At 38.0% G+C, this 15,076-nt stretch overlaps 1 protein-coding gene across 4 annotated transcripts in view; it reads left to right on the top strand.

The window, feature by feature from the left end:
• JPH1 (junctophilin 1) overlaps positions 1-14,787 on the top strand; it is an 87,457-nt gene extending 72,670 nt beyond the window's left edge. The window contains exons 4-6 of one of the 4 annotated variants that reach the window (XM_061342914.1): positions 1,385-2,046; positions 12,083-12,178; positions 14,105-14,787. In XM_061342914.1, the coding sequence (XP_061198898.1) occupies positions 1,385-2,046; positions 12,083-12,163 (743 nt within the window). In that variant the 3' untranslated portion in view covers positions 12,164-12,178; positions 14,105-14,787. Of the gene's footprint in view, positions 1-1,384; positions 2,047-12,082; positions 12,179-12,284; positions 13,321-14,104 lie in introns of those variants that run through there. The other 3 variants (XM_061342913.1, XM_061342915.1, XM_061342916.1) reach the window with 3 other exon arrangements.
• Positions 14,788-15,076: the final 289 nt, after the last annotated feature.

The following is a 15,076-nucleotide window of genomic DNA, read 5'->3' as shown; positions in this document are numbered from 1 at the left end:
TGATTTTCCTGCTCAAAAGACATTGCATGCCAAATAATTCTTCTTCTCATCAGTGCTTACTTACCAGATGACTCAGTAACTTCCAAAAACTTCATGCTGCTATTCCTTCCTCTCATCTTAGCACTGTGTAGTGATGCATATGCTTCTGGCATCTGTAAAAACACTGTATCTGCCTAGCACAGCTAGAGCCTCCTTTAAACTCAAAAGCAGGAAAAAGTGTGCAGACGTTCTTCCCTGGGCACAGAATATCTCTGTGGCATAAACCACAGATAAGCCTCACTTACAGAAGATCCAAAAAATCAGAGGATGGTAGTGGTGGTAGCAAAGATAGAAGTAGAGAAACAGTTGCAATGTATTTGGCAAAAGCCATTACTGAACCTACAGAAAGATCATTGCAGTTCTTTGTTCACAGAGCATCCCAGCGTCTCATGGGACCTGATCCTTGAACCTGGGATGTGGCCTCTAGGGAGAAAAATAGGCAAGACTGCCACAATGCAGGCAGATTTGCAGCAATTTTGATTCAGCAGTGTTTGCTCAAGTCTAAAGCATAGAACTGTTAAATCAGGCAACAAAAACCTGGAGCAAAGCATCTAAGCCAGCTTGTCTTTATGTAAACAGCTGCACAGAAATGCACTTCAGTAAGTGGGTCCTAATGGTAAATGTGCTTATGGGTGCTTAGCTGAGGCTTGGGGGGAGGATATTCTTCCTACTGGCTGCTCTGTAGTATTTCCCTAGGAAATGTGAGAGAATTTGCCTTCATAGCTTCTAAACAGGAATTGTGTTACAGAGTAGAGTAGTTAATCTGAGTCTTCATATGGTAAATGATCGGATTAACAAAACAAAGACTGTGTGAGAGTTCAAGGCACATGTATATCTATATACAAGCTAACATGCACGCAAAGGGGAAAAAAAGTGATTCAGGTCCTACTTCCTGTAGGTCATACGGGAAGAAGAATTTCATTCTGATGGATAATTACTCCCATGTCAAACAGATACTATGATCATAAGGGTAGAAGCTAGGTTAGGACAATTAAACAAAATGTACCTCAAAACATGTCTTTCAGAAAAAGAAAGATATGTAAGGTAAGTCAATCTTCAGTCCCTCAGACTTCACTCAGGGATAATTTATGACTCTTTGCAAAGCTGAAGACATAAAGGCACTGAACCACATTATTAAGTAGTCCCAACAATTGCCAAAAAGTACAGTAACCTCAGTTACTGAGCTATTTAGACAAAATCTCTAATGGACTCCAGGAATTTTTGGTACCACCTGCCCCACCAGCATTTCTGTAAGGCAGTCCAGCCTAACATCCCACTGCAGTAGTTTTACTCTGAAGTCTTATTTTTGTTTTAATCATAATGTTCCTATTACATTATTTTTCAGGCCCGGATTATATCAAACAAAAATTTCAAGAAGGAATGGAGGTGAAAGAAAAATCTGAAGAAAAGGTTCAAGAAAATCCACCTTCCCCAAAAGAGTCACCTCACTTCTATCGAAAAGGTACTACACCCCCTCGAACCCCAGAAGCAAGTCCAAGGCATAGTCCTCCTCTTCCTTCTGAGCCTTCACCTTCGAAACAACTGAAAAAGCAAAGCTCTTCTTCTGGGGCAAGACTAAATCAAGAAAAAAAGCTTTTAGCCACTGAGAGTATAACACCCACAATTAACAAGCCTTTATATTCAAAAGCACCAGTGAAGGAAGAACTAGCTGTGAAACACCAGCCAAAGTTTTCAGCCCATCACAATCCCATCAGCACAGAGAATGGGGAGCTGCATGACTACTACCATGGCTATTATGTAAAAATGAATCCAACAGCGCTTCCACAAGAGCTCAGGGAAGAAGATGAATATGTCAACCCATCACCGTCATCACTTGCACGGATACCACCCTCACAGAAGCCAAGTCCTGCTAGGTCTGGGGGTAAGCCAGAAGCCAAAGAAAACAAACCTGACACAAAAATTAAGAAACCAGAATTTGCCACGCCAAAGAACCCAGCTAATAATGAGTCACATTCAGCAGTGAAAAAAGAAGTAGAAAACAGCTCGGTAAGTACTGCAAAAAACCTTTCACTTTCACTGCACTTTCTAGTGCTGAACTTTGCAAACTGAAGACAGGCAAAGCTCACTTCTGTCAAATCTTGATCTGGATACAGTTTGCTAGGCAGAACACACTGCACCAGGGCAGAGCGAGGAACTGCTCTAATCCTTTATATTACCTTCTTCAAAAACTGGGAAGGGATAGTTTACAGCCAGATGCTAGTAGACTTTTGAAACATAAATCCCTATTGCATCCATAAATACAAAAATGTATTACTGTGTGTATGTATGTATATGTATGTGCAGGTTTTGTGCATGAAGATATGTATTTGTAAATACATATGTACACACATGTATTTATGTGTAGGCCCCATCTCTCAGAACAATGTTGTACTTCAGTGGATAATTGGGTAGTACTGAGAGCTGCACTCATGCTCTTCTCCAGAGGTCTACTTTTGACTACTATTAGAGACAGGATGCTGATCCAGCATACAATCTCCCATTTTCATTTTCTTTCCTGTGTTGATTGTAGTCTCTAAAAACAGGCAATTTCCATCAAAATATAAACTTTTAAAATGCATACTTGTAACAATGCTTGTGTTTTACAGTGAAGTGAAAACTATTCCTTTCTTTTTCATCAGGAAATGGAGGAGATTTTAAACTATTTATTCAAGTTAGTGTGAATATCAATCTCATTATTATTTAGAAATAACAGAACTATCAATAGTTATACAGAAAAGGAGAGATGACTAATAGCATTTCTATTCCATGTTAGAAGGAAAAGCCAGGTTATCAAATTCAGAATCTCTGATGATGATAAAATTACATCTGGGACAAGAGAAACTCAGAGAAATGGTAGTTGTAGACCCTAAAGTTTACCTTTAGAGAATGAGGAGGTCTAGATAATTGTAATAATGTTTCTTTTTTATAAGCATTGTTTCTTTGAATCCTTTTTTGGTACTTAAGTAGAAAAAAACGGTGTGTCATTATTGATGGGATAAACAGAATGACCCATTTAATGAGCTCCAGATAGCTAAGCACTGGTCTCAGGCGAAACAGCTGAATAATTGACACCAGACTTCATTAATAAAGAATTTAGAAATAAAGATGTATAAGAATTTGCAACCAACATGCATTGTAGAAGATCATGTCAAACAAGCTTGACATCTTCAGGTGTGACAGAGGAATCATATCGTCAATCAAGAAGGTCACTTGATTTGTTTTTACACAGTAACTTACTCTGACAAGGAAGCCAGAGAAATGCAAAGGCTAAATGTCACATTAAAATAATTCTCAGAAACTGGCTGATGATTCTCAAGAAGTAATTAGAAAAGCATCAGAAATGTGCTATTATTCTGATGCGATCATTCTTGGATTAATTCTGCTACTCTATTTTATTAATATTCTTATTAATGACATGGAAGAGGACATAGAAGTATTACCCAGGAAGTTTACAGAAGACACAGAGATCAGGAAACTGATAAATAATGATCCAAATCACCTGCTAAGAAAGATGCAAGTATAATTATCCATGTACAGCACAGCAAAATATAAGATTGTATATTGAAAGACAGTTAGAGCCTGGCCTTGCAGGATCAGAAATGGGAAAGGTTGCAAGAGAGGCAACTGAGCATGAGCTTCCAGTCTGCTGCTGTTGCTCAGAGATGTTAATATAATCCTTAGATTTATCAACAGGAAAGATTATGCAAGAGTACATGGGAGTCTGTTTTATCTGGTTTTGGCACTGGTGCAGCCACTTTTGGAATAAAATACAGTTTCTGTAAATCAGGGATTTTAAATGAAAAAAAAAACCGCAACCTAAACCACAAGGAGCTGCAAGAATGATTAAAACATATCTTGAAATGAAAGATTCAAGGCAGAAAAATCTGACACATTAAATCCTTTTCTGTAGTACACCTTATAAAATAGTTTCCCAAGCTATCAAACAATTGTATAAAAAGATCCAACACCTTGACAGATTTGGATAAAAGTCTTGTTTAAAGTTGCTTTTAATGATATTAATTAAATGTAACATCATTTTTCCAATGCTGAGGTTTTAGAACAGTCACTGAGTAGCTCAGTAACGAGCATTTTGCCAAGATGATACCCTCTCATTCATCAGGAAGCTTATATTCTAGTTTGTGCAGATCAAAGATGTTCACAGTGGTTTTGTAATCTGAAAATCTGTATTACAGCTGGTATCAGCCCTTTAACCTTTTAAATCTCACAGATATGACTCCTGTGTAAGGTGACATAAAGCTGTCAGGCTTTTAAATGTTGCGTGAGCATGCAAAGAATTGTAGCCTGAATTGGAATTTTTATTCAGCTGAGATGAAAATAAGTGGCTAGAAATAGTCCCTATTTTTACTACATTCCATCCAAACTAAATAATGGTTTGGAACTGAGGGAGTCTTCACCTTAACAAACAAAATGGGGCATCTAAACAGCAATTTACTGACCTGAATAATCAGGTTAAGGACCCTGAGCTTATAGCCTGTTATCAGGAAAAGTGGAAAAGTGATGAGATAGTATATATTAGTTACTGTTTACTGGCATTACAGGTCATCTGGGAACTGTACCTCTCCTTCATTTGGAGCACCCTAATTGCATTATTCTTACTATCAGCTTTTCAGGAAGGAAGGAAATTAAGAGTTTAAGAACTCATTTTTGATATAATGGCATTTTAAGATACATGTAGACATATGTGTTTTTTTCAAAGATGCCATCCATATGTCTTCCATATTGATACATTTGCCTTTATAGAATAAATTTCCTACATGCTTATTTCTTTAAAATGCTGAAAAATGTAAAACGTAAAATTGAAGCAGAAGGGAGCAGCCTACTGGCCTCGTAGACTGAGGGAGAGACTTAGTACAGAATGGCTGTTAGCACTGTCTGGAGACTTTTCTTTTTAATATTTAGTATCACCTTTCAGCATCAGAAAAGCAGTACCTGTTCTGCAGTGCTCTTGACTGAGCTCAGTAGTGTGATGGAGTTGCACAGTAGCTAACGTAAGGGTGCACAGTTACTGAGGAGAACACAGATTAGCATTCTTCTCTTTATTCCAAATATTTCTGAATGTTGAGAGACTTCGGAATTCTAGGGCTGCACTTGGGAATTATTTTGTTTTAGTCAGTATCTGCAATAGCTTTATAGTCATCCTGACAAATGATTTTGCTGGGTTTGAAACTATATCTGTCTTAGATCCCCCATAAAAGTCTAAAATTATATTTGTTACGGAATATAAAGGGAAAAGAACTCTCACTCTCATTAAAAGAGAATGAGAAAACATGGGTTTGGAATGCAAAATGAATCTGTAACATTTATTGAACACTTTCATTAGATTATCTGAAAGTGCTGTGTAAAATTGTCCTGCACTTTTTAGAATCATAGAATAGTTAGGGCTGGAAAGGACCTTAAGATCATTAAGTTCCAACCCCACTGCCATGGGCAGGGACACCTCACACTAAACCATGACACCCAAGGCTCTGTCCAGCCTGGCCTTGAACACCGCCAGGGATGGAGCATTCACAACTTCCTTGGGCAGTCCATTCCAGTGCTTCACCACCATCACAGCAAAGAACTTCCTCCTTACATTCAATCTAAACTTCCCCTGTTTAAGTTTTAACCCATTACCCCATATCCTGTCACTACAGTCTCTTTGAAGAGACCCTCCCCAGCATCCTTATAGGCCCCCTTCAGATACTATGAGGTTTCCACGCAGCTTTCTCTTCTCCAGGCTGAACAGCCCCAACTATCTCTGTCTGCATACAGGAGGTGCTTCAGTTCCCTGATCATCCTCGTCGCCCTCCTCTGGACTTGTTCCAACAGTTCCATGTCCTTTTTATTTGAGGACACCAGAACTGCACGCAGTACTCCAAGTGAGGTCTCAGGAGAGCAGAATAAAGGGGCAGGATCACCTCCTTCAACCTGCTGGTCACGGTCATTTTGAGGCAGCCCAGGATATGGTTGGCTTTCTGGGCTGTGAGCGCACACTGCCGCCAGCTCATGTTCATTTTCTCATCAAGCAACGCCCCCATGTCCTTCTCCACAGGGCTGCTCTGAATCTCTTCTCCACCCAATCAGTAGTTGTGATGAGGTGTAGGACCTTGCACTTGGCATGGTTAAACTTCATGAGGTTGGCATCAGCCCCCCTCACAAGCATGTCAGGGTCCCTCTGCATGGCATTCCTTCCCTCCAGTGTATCAACCGAACCACACAGCTTGGTGTCATTGGCAAACTTGCTGAGGGTGCACTCAATCCCATTGTCCAAGTCAGTGACAAAGATGTTGAACAAAACCGGTCCCAACACCGATCCCTGATGGACACCACTCGTTACTGGTCTTCAACTGGACATTGAGCCATTGACCACAACTCTTTGTGTGTGGCCATCCAGCCAGTTCTTTATCCACCGAGTAGTCCACCTATCAAATTGATGTCTCTCCAATTTAGAGACAAGGATATCGTGTGAAACAGTGTTGAACGCTTTGCACAAGTCCAGGTAGATGACATCAGCTGCTCTACCCCTGTCCATCAGTTCCGTAGCCCTGTCATAGAAGGCCACCAATTTGGTCAGGCAGGATTTCCCCTTAGTGAAGCCATGCTGGCTGTCACCAAACACCTTGTTGTTTTTCATGTGCTTTAGTACGCCTTCAAGGAGAATCTGCTGGTCTGTAGTTCCCTGGGTCATCCATTTTCCCCTTTCTGAAAATGGGGGTTATATTTCCCTTTTTCTAGTCATCGGGAACTTCACCTGACTGCCATGAATTTTCAAATATGATGGCCAGTGGCTTAGCAACTTCATTCACCAGCTCCTTCAGGACCTGCGAATGGATTTCATCAGGTCCCATGGACTTGTGCACATTCAGGTTCTTAAGTTGGTCTCGAACCAGATCCTCTCCTACAGTGCGCCTAAAGTCTTCATTAACAAAAGTGAATTTTGAAGTTTTCCAGTGATAATGCATTAGGAACATAGTTACAAAATGTAAGATTTTAGTTCTTCCTTCTATGTGTCGAAGTCAGAGCCATTGCTCACATCTGAATGAAACAAACTTTGATCTGGATTAAGAACTTTAAACAACTTTAATTAGAGAAAAGTCTGCAGAAGCTGTTTTTTGTAATCAGTTCATGTTTCATATTTTCTGTGAATCCGTTACATCCTGAAGAGTGTCGTTGAATATTATCTGTGCTGTAAGTCAGTTATAGGAACAGTACTGATTCTCTAGATACCCCATTTCCGGCATTGTACTCTAATCAGCATGTTCTTTTTATGCTACGCCTACAAATGTGTTTCTCTTTTTGAACATTTTTCTAATGTTCAAATATCAAAGTTTAAAATAATTTCAGAGCTTATAAAAGTCATAATTTTATCAAGGTAAAAACATGCTTAAAGCATGATGCCAAAGTCACCATTCATCAGCCGCTGCAAAGCAGCTGTCTGTTTGCAGGCAATTTACTTTAATAAATGAGAGGTAAATAATCCTTTTTCTACTGATAATTAAGTTCCTTCAAATTTCCTTTTACCTACCACAGTGTGAAGTTACACAGACACACTTGAGTATGAACCGGTATTGTTTAAAATTGCTCATTAGCAGCCTCTAGCCTCAGTATCAGCTTGTGTGCTGCAATCCCACCTTGAATATATGCTAATTTTAGATTGTCTTGGATTTGGGTAAAAGGTGGGATTGAATTGCAGAAAATAGCATTGTAGTATACATTTGTGAATACACATTTTATTTGCCTCATGTGTCCATGTGTTGCCCTAGGTCAGGTCCAAGCCCAGGCACAAGTGTTCTACTATACTGTAATTTTTATCATTTTGTTTGTAGCAATTTTTAAGCCCCACATCATGGGTTTTGCCTCTATTTAAAATCATTACTTTTTGCTGAGTATTACCCAGTGTGATTTACCCTCATCTCTTTGTTCAGTTAACATCCAGTAAGTAAGGGATATAACTACTATGATGTTAGAAAAATAAATCAGTATTTGTCTCATCCTAAAAAAAAACAACACCTCTGAGCAAGAACTTTATGCTATATTTAATGGACATTCCTAATGCAATGGGATTACAAGACTAGTCTTAATACTTCCTGGCAGTACATTTTAGGAAAATAACTTTCTTCCCTTCCCAAATGAAAACTAATAATATAGTTATATTTTTAACTACAGTTGTGTGTGACTTACTAGAAGCTGAAAGGGCAGGTTTTATGCAGGACTGGAGTTTTTCTACTACAGCTACTTTAGTGCACCTGTTCTAGTCACTCTTGGACTGTTCAGACTAATTTTGGCTTTTGCTATTTTAAGCTCTTGCAGGACACTAAAGTCTTATTTGTGGTATTTGTCTTAGAGCATTAAATACTCATTTCATAGGTGTCTACAAGCAGGTAGTACTTCACTGCATAACTGCATGCTACACAAATACTGTTTGAACATTTTTTAGTGTAATAGAAATTCTGCTTTGGGCTGAAAGTTGTGGCTATCAGAAAAGGAAGCAAAATGCTGATAGCAGGCCAAAAGAGATCAGATTTGCTTCTTTGTATACAGCATAGACTCATTATCATAAACAGATAAAACGTTTTCCTTTGATCATCAGCAGCTCAGTTCTTAAGGTGTCAATTTCTTCTTTGTAGATGAGATTTCTTGATTCAGATCATAGTCCCCAGGGTTTTTAGCCTGATTTATATAATGCTATTGTGATGAGATTGTTATACATAACCTGACTGATGCATGCATCATAAAGAGGTCCTTTCCCCTTTCATGAAGCTTGATTCTCTAAGATGGGGCACCAGTGATACCAAGTTGCTTTATGAGCTGCAGTCCTGACTTGCCATGCAGCCAAAAGCTCTCTTGAAGCTATCAGGATGCTGTTTCAGGGTATATTTCAGGTTCCTGTGAAGTCTCCAGAGGTCCAAATTTACCTTCAATAGCAGTAAATCAACTCGATTTCCATGGATATTATTTTCAAATATGCAAAGAATTAGACAGCGAAATCCCTATGAATTTTAATGGTGTTAGGTGATGATGTCCTTCACAGTTCCTTGCAATTCTTGGTGCAGTACAACTGTAAAATACAACTGTAAAATCTTTAGGTGGGATCCTGAGCTATAAAGGAACTATTGACCTGATTTGGTAACACTGGTGCCCCTGTCAGAGTTGTAGAATCATAGAACAGTTTGGGTTGGAAGGGACATTTAAGGATCATCTAGTTCCAGTGTCCCTGCCATGGGCAGGGACACCTTCCACTAGAGCAGGTTGCTCAAAGCCGTGTCCAGCCTGGCCTTGAATGCTGCCAGGAACGGGGAATTCAAAACGTCCCTGAGCAACCTGTGCCAGTGTCTCAGCACCAGAGAGAAATATGCTGAATCCAAGTGATAGTGGAAATTAATAGTGTAATCACACTTCCTGTAGAGAGAGATGTAACATTAGCGTATGTGTACTGTGGCTTGTCATAAGATTCTAGGAATTTTTTGCAAAAGAAGTCATAATTCAATGGAAGGTTCACTCTAAGAGTGTTGACACTGACATTCCAAGACAGCAAAACTGCAAGATTATCAAAGTATCTGTTTCAAGTAAAACATGTTTTATTGTCCAAAATCTTCCAATATGGCTTTCATACATAAATCTCACAATTGCCAAATGCATTTGGTGGGAATCCTGATGGGAACTTGGATTTCCTGTACAGTAGAAAAGCATAGAAGTACCCAAGCTAGCACAACTGTGACCATGCTAGAAAGAGAAAGAAGAAATTAACCTTGAATTACACACTATTACTGCAAGGCTGCTTACACTGCTGTAGTCAGAAATGTAACCATATCTGGAGTCACACTTTCCTTTTATGCCTGTTCTCTGTCACTCATATTCTTTGGCACATAGTGGCTCACTTCCAGTAAGGAAGAAGCATGGTTCCACTTCTGTTCTGTGACCCAGTGAGTAAAACTTACCACTGATTTGAATAACTAACTTGTTATTCAAAATCCCTTTGACTAAGGTGACTTTAAACCTAGTCTTCATTTTCCTAGTGAATATTTCTAGACATTCCACCATTAAGCAAAATGCAAATCTTGCTGCCAATACCATCCCCCTATGGCAACATTTAACTAGCATCCTGATAATCTCAATCATTACTGGAACTCGAACACCTAATTCCTCAACATGTGAACAGATACTTCAAATTGGGTGCAAAGGGCACTTTAGTGCCATCATGAATAGAAGTGCTGGTTGGATTTAGAATCCCCAGGGATTTAAGGAGTACTTGACATAATGTAGAATCTTAGAATTATAGAATGGTTAAGGTTGGAAAGGACCTTAAGATGATCTAGTTCCAACCCCCCCTGCCATGGGTGAAGATACTCACACTAGACCGTGTTGCCCAAGGCTCTGTCCATCCTGGTCTAGAACACTGCCAGGAGCATTTGCCACTTCTTTGGGCAACCTGTTCCAGTGCCTCAGCACCCTCACAGCAAAGAACCTCTTCTTTATATCTAACCTAAACTTCCCCTGTTTTAGTTTAAACCCATTACCCTTTGTCCTTTTGCTACCATCCCTGATGAAGAGTCCCTCCCCAGCATCCCTATATGCCCCCTTCAGGTACTGGAAGGCTGCTATGAGGTCTCCACACAGCCTTTTCTTATCCAGCCTGAGCAGCCCAAATTTTCTCAGCCTGTCTTCATACAGGAGGTGCTCCAGCCCCTTTATTATCCTCATGCCCCTCCCCTGGACTTGTTCAAACAGCTTCATGTCCTTCACACATATTTTGTGACTTACTGAAGAACTTAGCAGTCTACATCTGGCCTACCATTTTAACTACTGTGTAGAGGTGTTTTCTGATAGAAAATGTTTAATGACTCTGTTCAGGATCAGAGGATGTGATATAATAATGACAGAAGCACTATTCAGTAGCTTCCCAGTTACACTGCTGCAGCAAATAAGTAATAGTAAGCCTTTAAACTTTAGCATTCCAGAAATTCTATAGCTAATGTTACTGTTATTGTGAAGGATAGTGAACTTCTACGAGGTGCTTCTCATGTGGAAAATATAAAAAAAAAATGTCATTTCTAATGAAATATGTACCTTTCTTACACAGCCAGTGAGACTTATGTAGCTCAGAAGATTGGTTTTTGCAGAGATTTTTTTGACAGCTTTTTTTGTGATTTAGGAAAGTAATGTCTGAGTTCTTCTGTTACAGTAAATGTGCAACCTTAAAATACAAGTGTCTACAAATCTGCGTGAAAATATTTTGTAATAAACCAAATATGTTAAGAGGAAAACAGAAAAATTAAGAATCTCCATCTGTTCAGGACATTATTTCAAGTTGCATCCATGCTTAAAAAAAATCTACCCAAAATTGCTGAAAAGAGTTAAAAAGTTTGTTCTCTGGCTTCACAGTTTTCTAACCAGTTTTAGCTCTAGCTAGGAAGTATTTTGACTTCCCATTTCTTCAGTACATAGGTCTGTAAGGTGTCAGAGTAAATCAAAATAAGTTTAATTTTGCAGTGTAAAATTGGTTTTTAACTGTAATGGGGACATCGTTAGTTATGTTAGCGCAATGCGGTAAGTAACTTTTGTTTCCCTTTGGTTATCAAAAAAGGGGTATTCTTTTCAATCGTCATGTCTGTTTTGAAATCGGTTGGAATTTGGGAAGGAACCTACATTAAGGATGAAGAGCAGCACTCCAGCTTTCCTAAAATAGTTCAAGTTCTTTGTTTTTCTTTATTTTAAGCTGATACTGTTCCTGTGTGGATGGGTTTGTTTTCATTTGTTTACATAGTCATATTTGTCAGATGGTTTAGTCTCACTGTAATTAAGAACAATGTAATATTATATTCACACCTGTATTTATCCAGGTAATTTTCACAGATATGGTACTCAGCTCATCTCAATACCAAGGGTAATGGCTGTGATTTAGGGCAGAGTCTGTATCTTTACTATTTAGATAATCCTTCAGTGCAGGCACAAAGCCAGTGGAAATTATGAACTCAGGTCATATTCATTGCTGTGCACCGTGTGAAACTTTTCATTAATTCTGATATCTTTATTTCATTTTCAGGGCCCCAACTCTGTCATGATTGCCCTGGTAATGCTGTTGAATATTGGTTTAGCCATTCTTTTTGTCCATTTTCTAACTTGATTGGAATTAGGAAAGGTAAGAAAGGTCTTGTTTTCATATAAAATCACCATATACACCCCACCTAAAATGATAAAGATTAATTTTTTTTGCATACTTTTAATGTTCCCTACTTTAATTTTAGCTGTGCCTGAATGTGATTCAACATAGTTATTTAATAATATAACTGTTTTGACCCTTCAGTGAAGTCATGACAACTAGTGGTGTTAGCCCACAGTTCTCTGCAGTTGTGTCATCAGCCTTTTAAATGGCACCTGTCATACTCAGACACAGGGAAGGAGGCTTGGAATTGGGATGGGACGCAAGAGAGATGAAACTTGGAATATTCAGCCAGGGGCCCAGCTCAGTTTCTCTGCTGATGGCTCGTGGCTTTGGGGTCTTCTGAAAGCTGAAGCAAGCAGCCATGTTGGAAAACAAACAAAATAATCTGCTGAAGCAGCCCCGCCAGTGAAGTGCGTTGGCTTCTCCATCTGTTCCAGCAGAGTGTGACTAAACTGGAAATGTACGGAGCTGCACTTTTTGTTGATGGAAGCTAACAGCTGCCTTACTATTTTACCGTCTGATGTTTTTAGTGGGGAGATGGGAAAACGACTGCCAGAGGAATGTGGTCAGAGGATTCTGTTGCTGTGGAAGTGATTCCAGTGTTCACTCCTATCTCATTAGAAGAAATAGTTAGCATCATCAGTCACCAGTCTTATTCCATTACCTGCTGCTTCTAACATCTCCTGCAGTGTTCTGGGGGATCGAGTTTCTTTTGCCTGTGCATGATTCTGTTCATTTGTTGTTTATGAAATTTGATGTATAGCCATAACATAGTGTCTAGTACAACCTGGAGAAAGCTACCAGTTCTGCCCAGCAGCAGAAGCAGAAAACGAAGATTTTTTTTTAATCTGAAGATAAAACTCTTGAATTCATTTTCCCAAACCTGAAGAGCAGTTTTCCTTTATGATTTAGTAACTAATACGCCATGACTGCAAAATATAAAGATGTTGATACCTTCCTAAAGGTGATCAATTGCTTATGCGAATAGCAAGCTAAATTTTTCATAATAAAACAAGAATCTTAAATTGATATCAGCACACTCTAAACAGGAGGTGGAATATCGGAATAAGCCAAGGACGAGATACGGAGTTTGCATGTTGACTATTTTTTCTCTATTTTTTTCTCTTTTTTTTTTTTTTTCTCTCCTTTTCTTCTTCTTCTTTTTTTTTTTTTTCTTTTTCTTTTCTTTTTTTTAATTCTGGTGCTGTGGTAACTGGTGATTTGAATTATTATGTTTCAACACTGAGGTATTTTGCCAGCAGTTAAACTGAAGTCTTGTCTGAGTACACATTCATGCCAATGACAGTTAAGCTAGCTAATGCTCATAATAAATTGCCATCATTTTAAAATACTACATTTGTGTTGAATACATTCAGGTAGAGCACTTAGGAATGTTAAGTGACTGTTTATCAATTTGATGCCTTTGAAGTCTTTAAAGTCCGTGTATAATTTTACCTCAGCATTAAAAAAAGCCTCAAAATTTTTCATTTGGAAAGTTTGTCTTAAGTAGTTTCACAGCCCTTTGTTCAAATGATGTGATCATTTCTTTTTATGTGCCATTATCCTGTAATTATTGTACCCTATATTAATCAAAAGCATGCTTATTTACTGAAAATACGTGGTGTGATCATTTGGCAAGTAAGTGTTTTAATTTAAAGCTGCAAAAAGCAAAGGGCTTGTATTATGGTTTATTTTATCTCTATTAGAAAATCTTTCATACAGTATAGCTTTTGAACCTGTTTGTAAACTTCCTACATGTTTGCATGGTTTAATGGGCAACATTCTTACAAAGTACATTAGCTATCTTTGGATGCAGCATATTAAAGTAACGTAGGTATGGACTGAATACTGTGCAGCGAAGCAGCTCCAAACAGGGCAGTAACACAGTGGTGTTTTTTACAGAAGTATGTTGAGAATCCTGTGTTTTGACCAGTGTGGATAAAGAAGAAAGCAGAAAGAGAGCAAATGAAAATAAAACTTGTATATTTATTAAAAAAACAAAGTTTTAATTGTGTTTTAAATTTAGGAAAGTCATTTTTAATTAAGAACAAAATTTTAAAAGTTACTGTATAAGCCTTGACATAATGGACAAAATGTTCCATCCAACAGTGAAATCACCCCCTGTCTCCTTACATGGAGAGGTAATTTTGTAACTGACATATTTAAATCCTATTAAATGTTTATTTAAAATACTTTATGCTCTGGAAATAATGGGTAACAAAGCTTATGAAAATGTTTATAAATTTAAGTAAGCATGTTAGTACCATTTATAAATATGTATGATTTATAAGCTTTTTTAAAACAAAGCTCAAACAAATTGTTGGTATTTTTCTAGAATGTGCACAGCTGTATTTTACATGAAAGGCTATTTATAATTGGTTGTTATACTGTACACTACATTTTGGACAGCACAATGAAGCCTGCCAATGTACTTAATAATGTCATTTTGTCTATTTAAAGTTTCTTGCTGTCAAAGAATGAACTCTTTATCTATGAGTTTCTCTATTTATAATTCTTGACCCAAAATGTACAATGTACAGTTTTCACAACTGTATTTGCTCTAATAAAAATAAGTTGGTTATTAATTGAGTTTCAGACTAGTTTTTCCTGTTTATTAATTACTTTGTTCACTCTCTGGAAACAGTTTTTCTAACAAATTCAATAAACAAGGAATGAAGCAGGAAAATGGGTGAAGTCTTGGCCCCTTTGAAATCGTTGTGCGTTACCGCTTTCAACAAAATGATTGTGGAAAACAATTAAAAGTAAAAAAAAAAAAAGAAAAAAAGAAAATCAAGTTTCCTTATGTGTCTTCTTTTGTCTTCTCGTACAGGACTTTCATATCTTTATAAATTTAGTATCTGAAATTATATTCCT

The sequence above is a fragment of the Neopsephotus bourkii genome, unplaced genomic scaffold (genome assembly GCF_033783945.1).
Source record: "Neopsephotus bourkii isolate Nb327-2 ecotype Australia unplaced genomic scaffold, CSIRO-AGI_Nbou_v1 NB_1820, whole genome shotgun sequence".
In the NCBI taxonomy this organism is placed as follows: domain Eukaryota; kingdom Metazoa; phylum Chordata; class Aves; order Psittaciformes; family Psittacidae; genus Neopsephotus; species Neopsephotus bourkii.
Note: the sequence above shows the minus strand (reverse complement) of the source record. Positions and strands in the feature narration are given on the sequence as shown.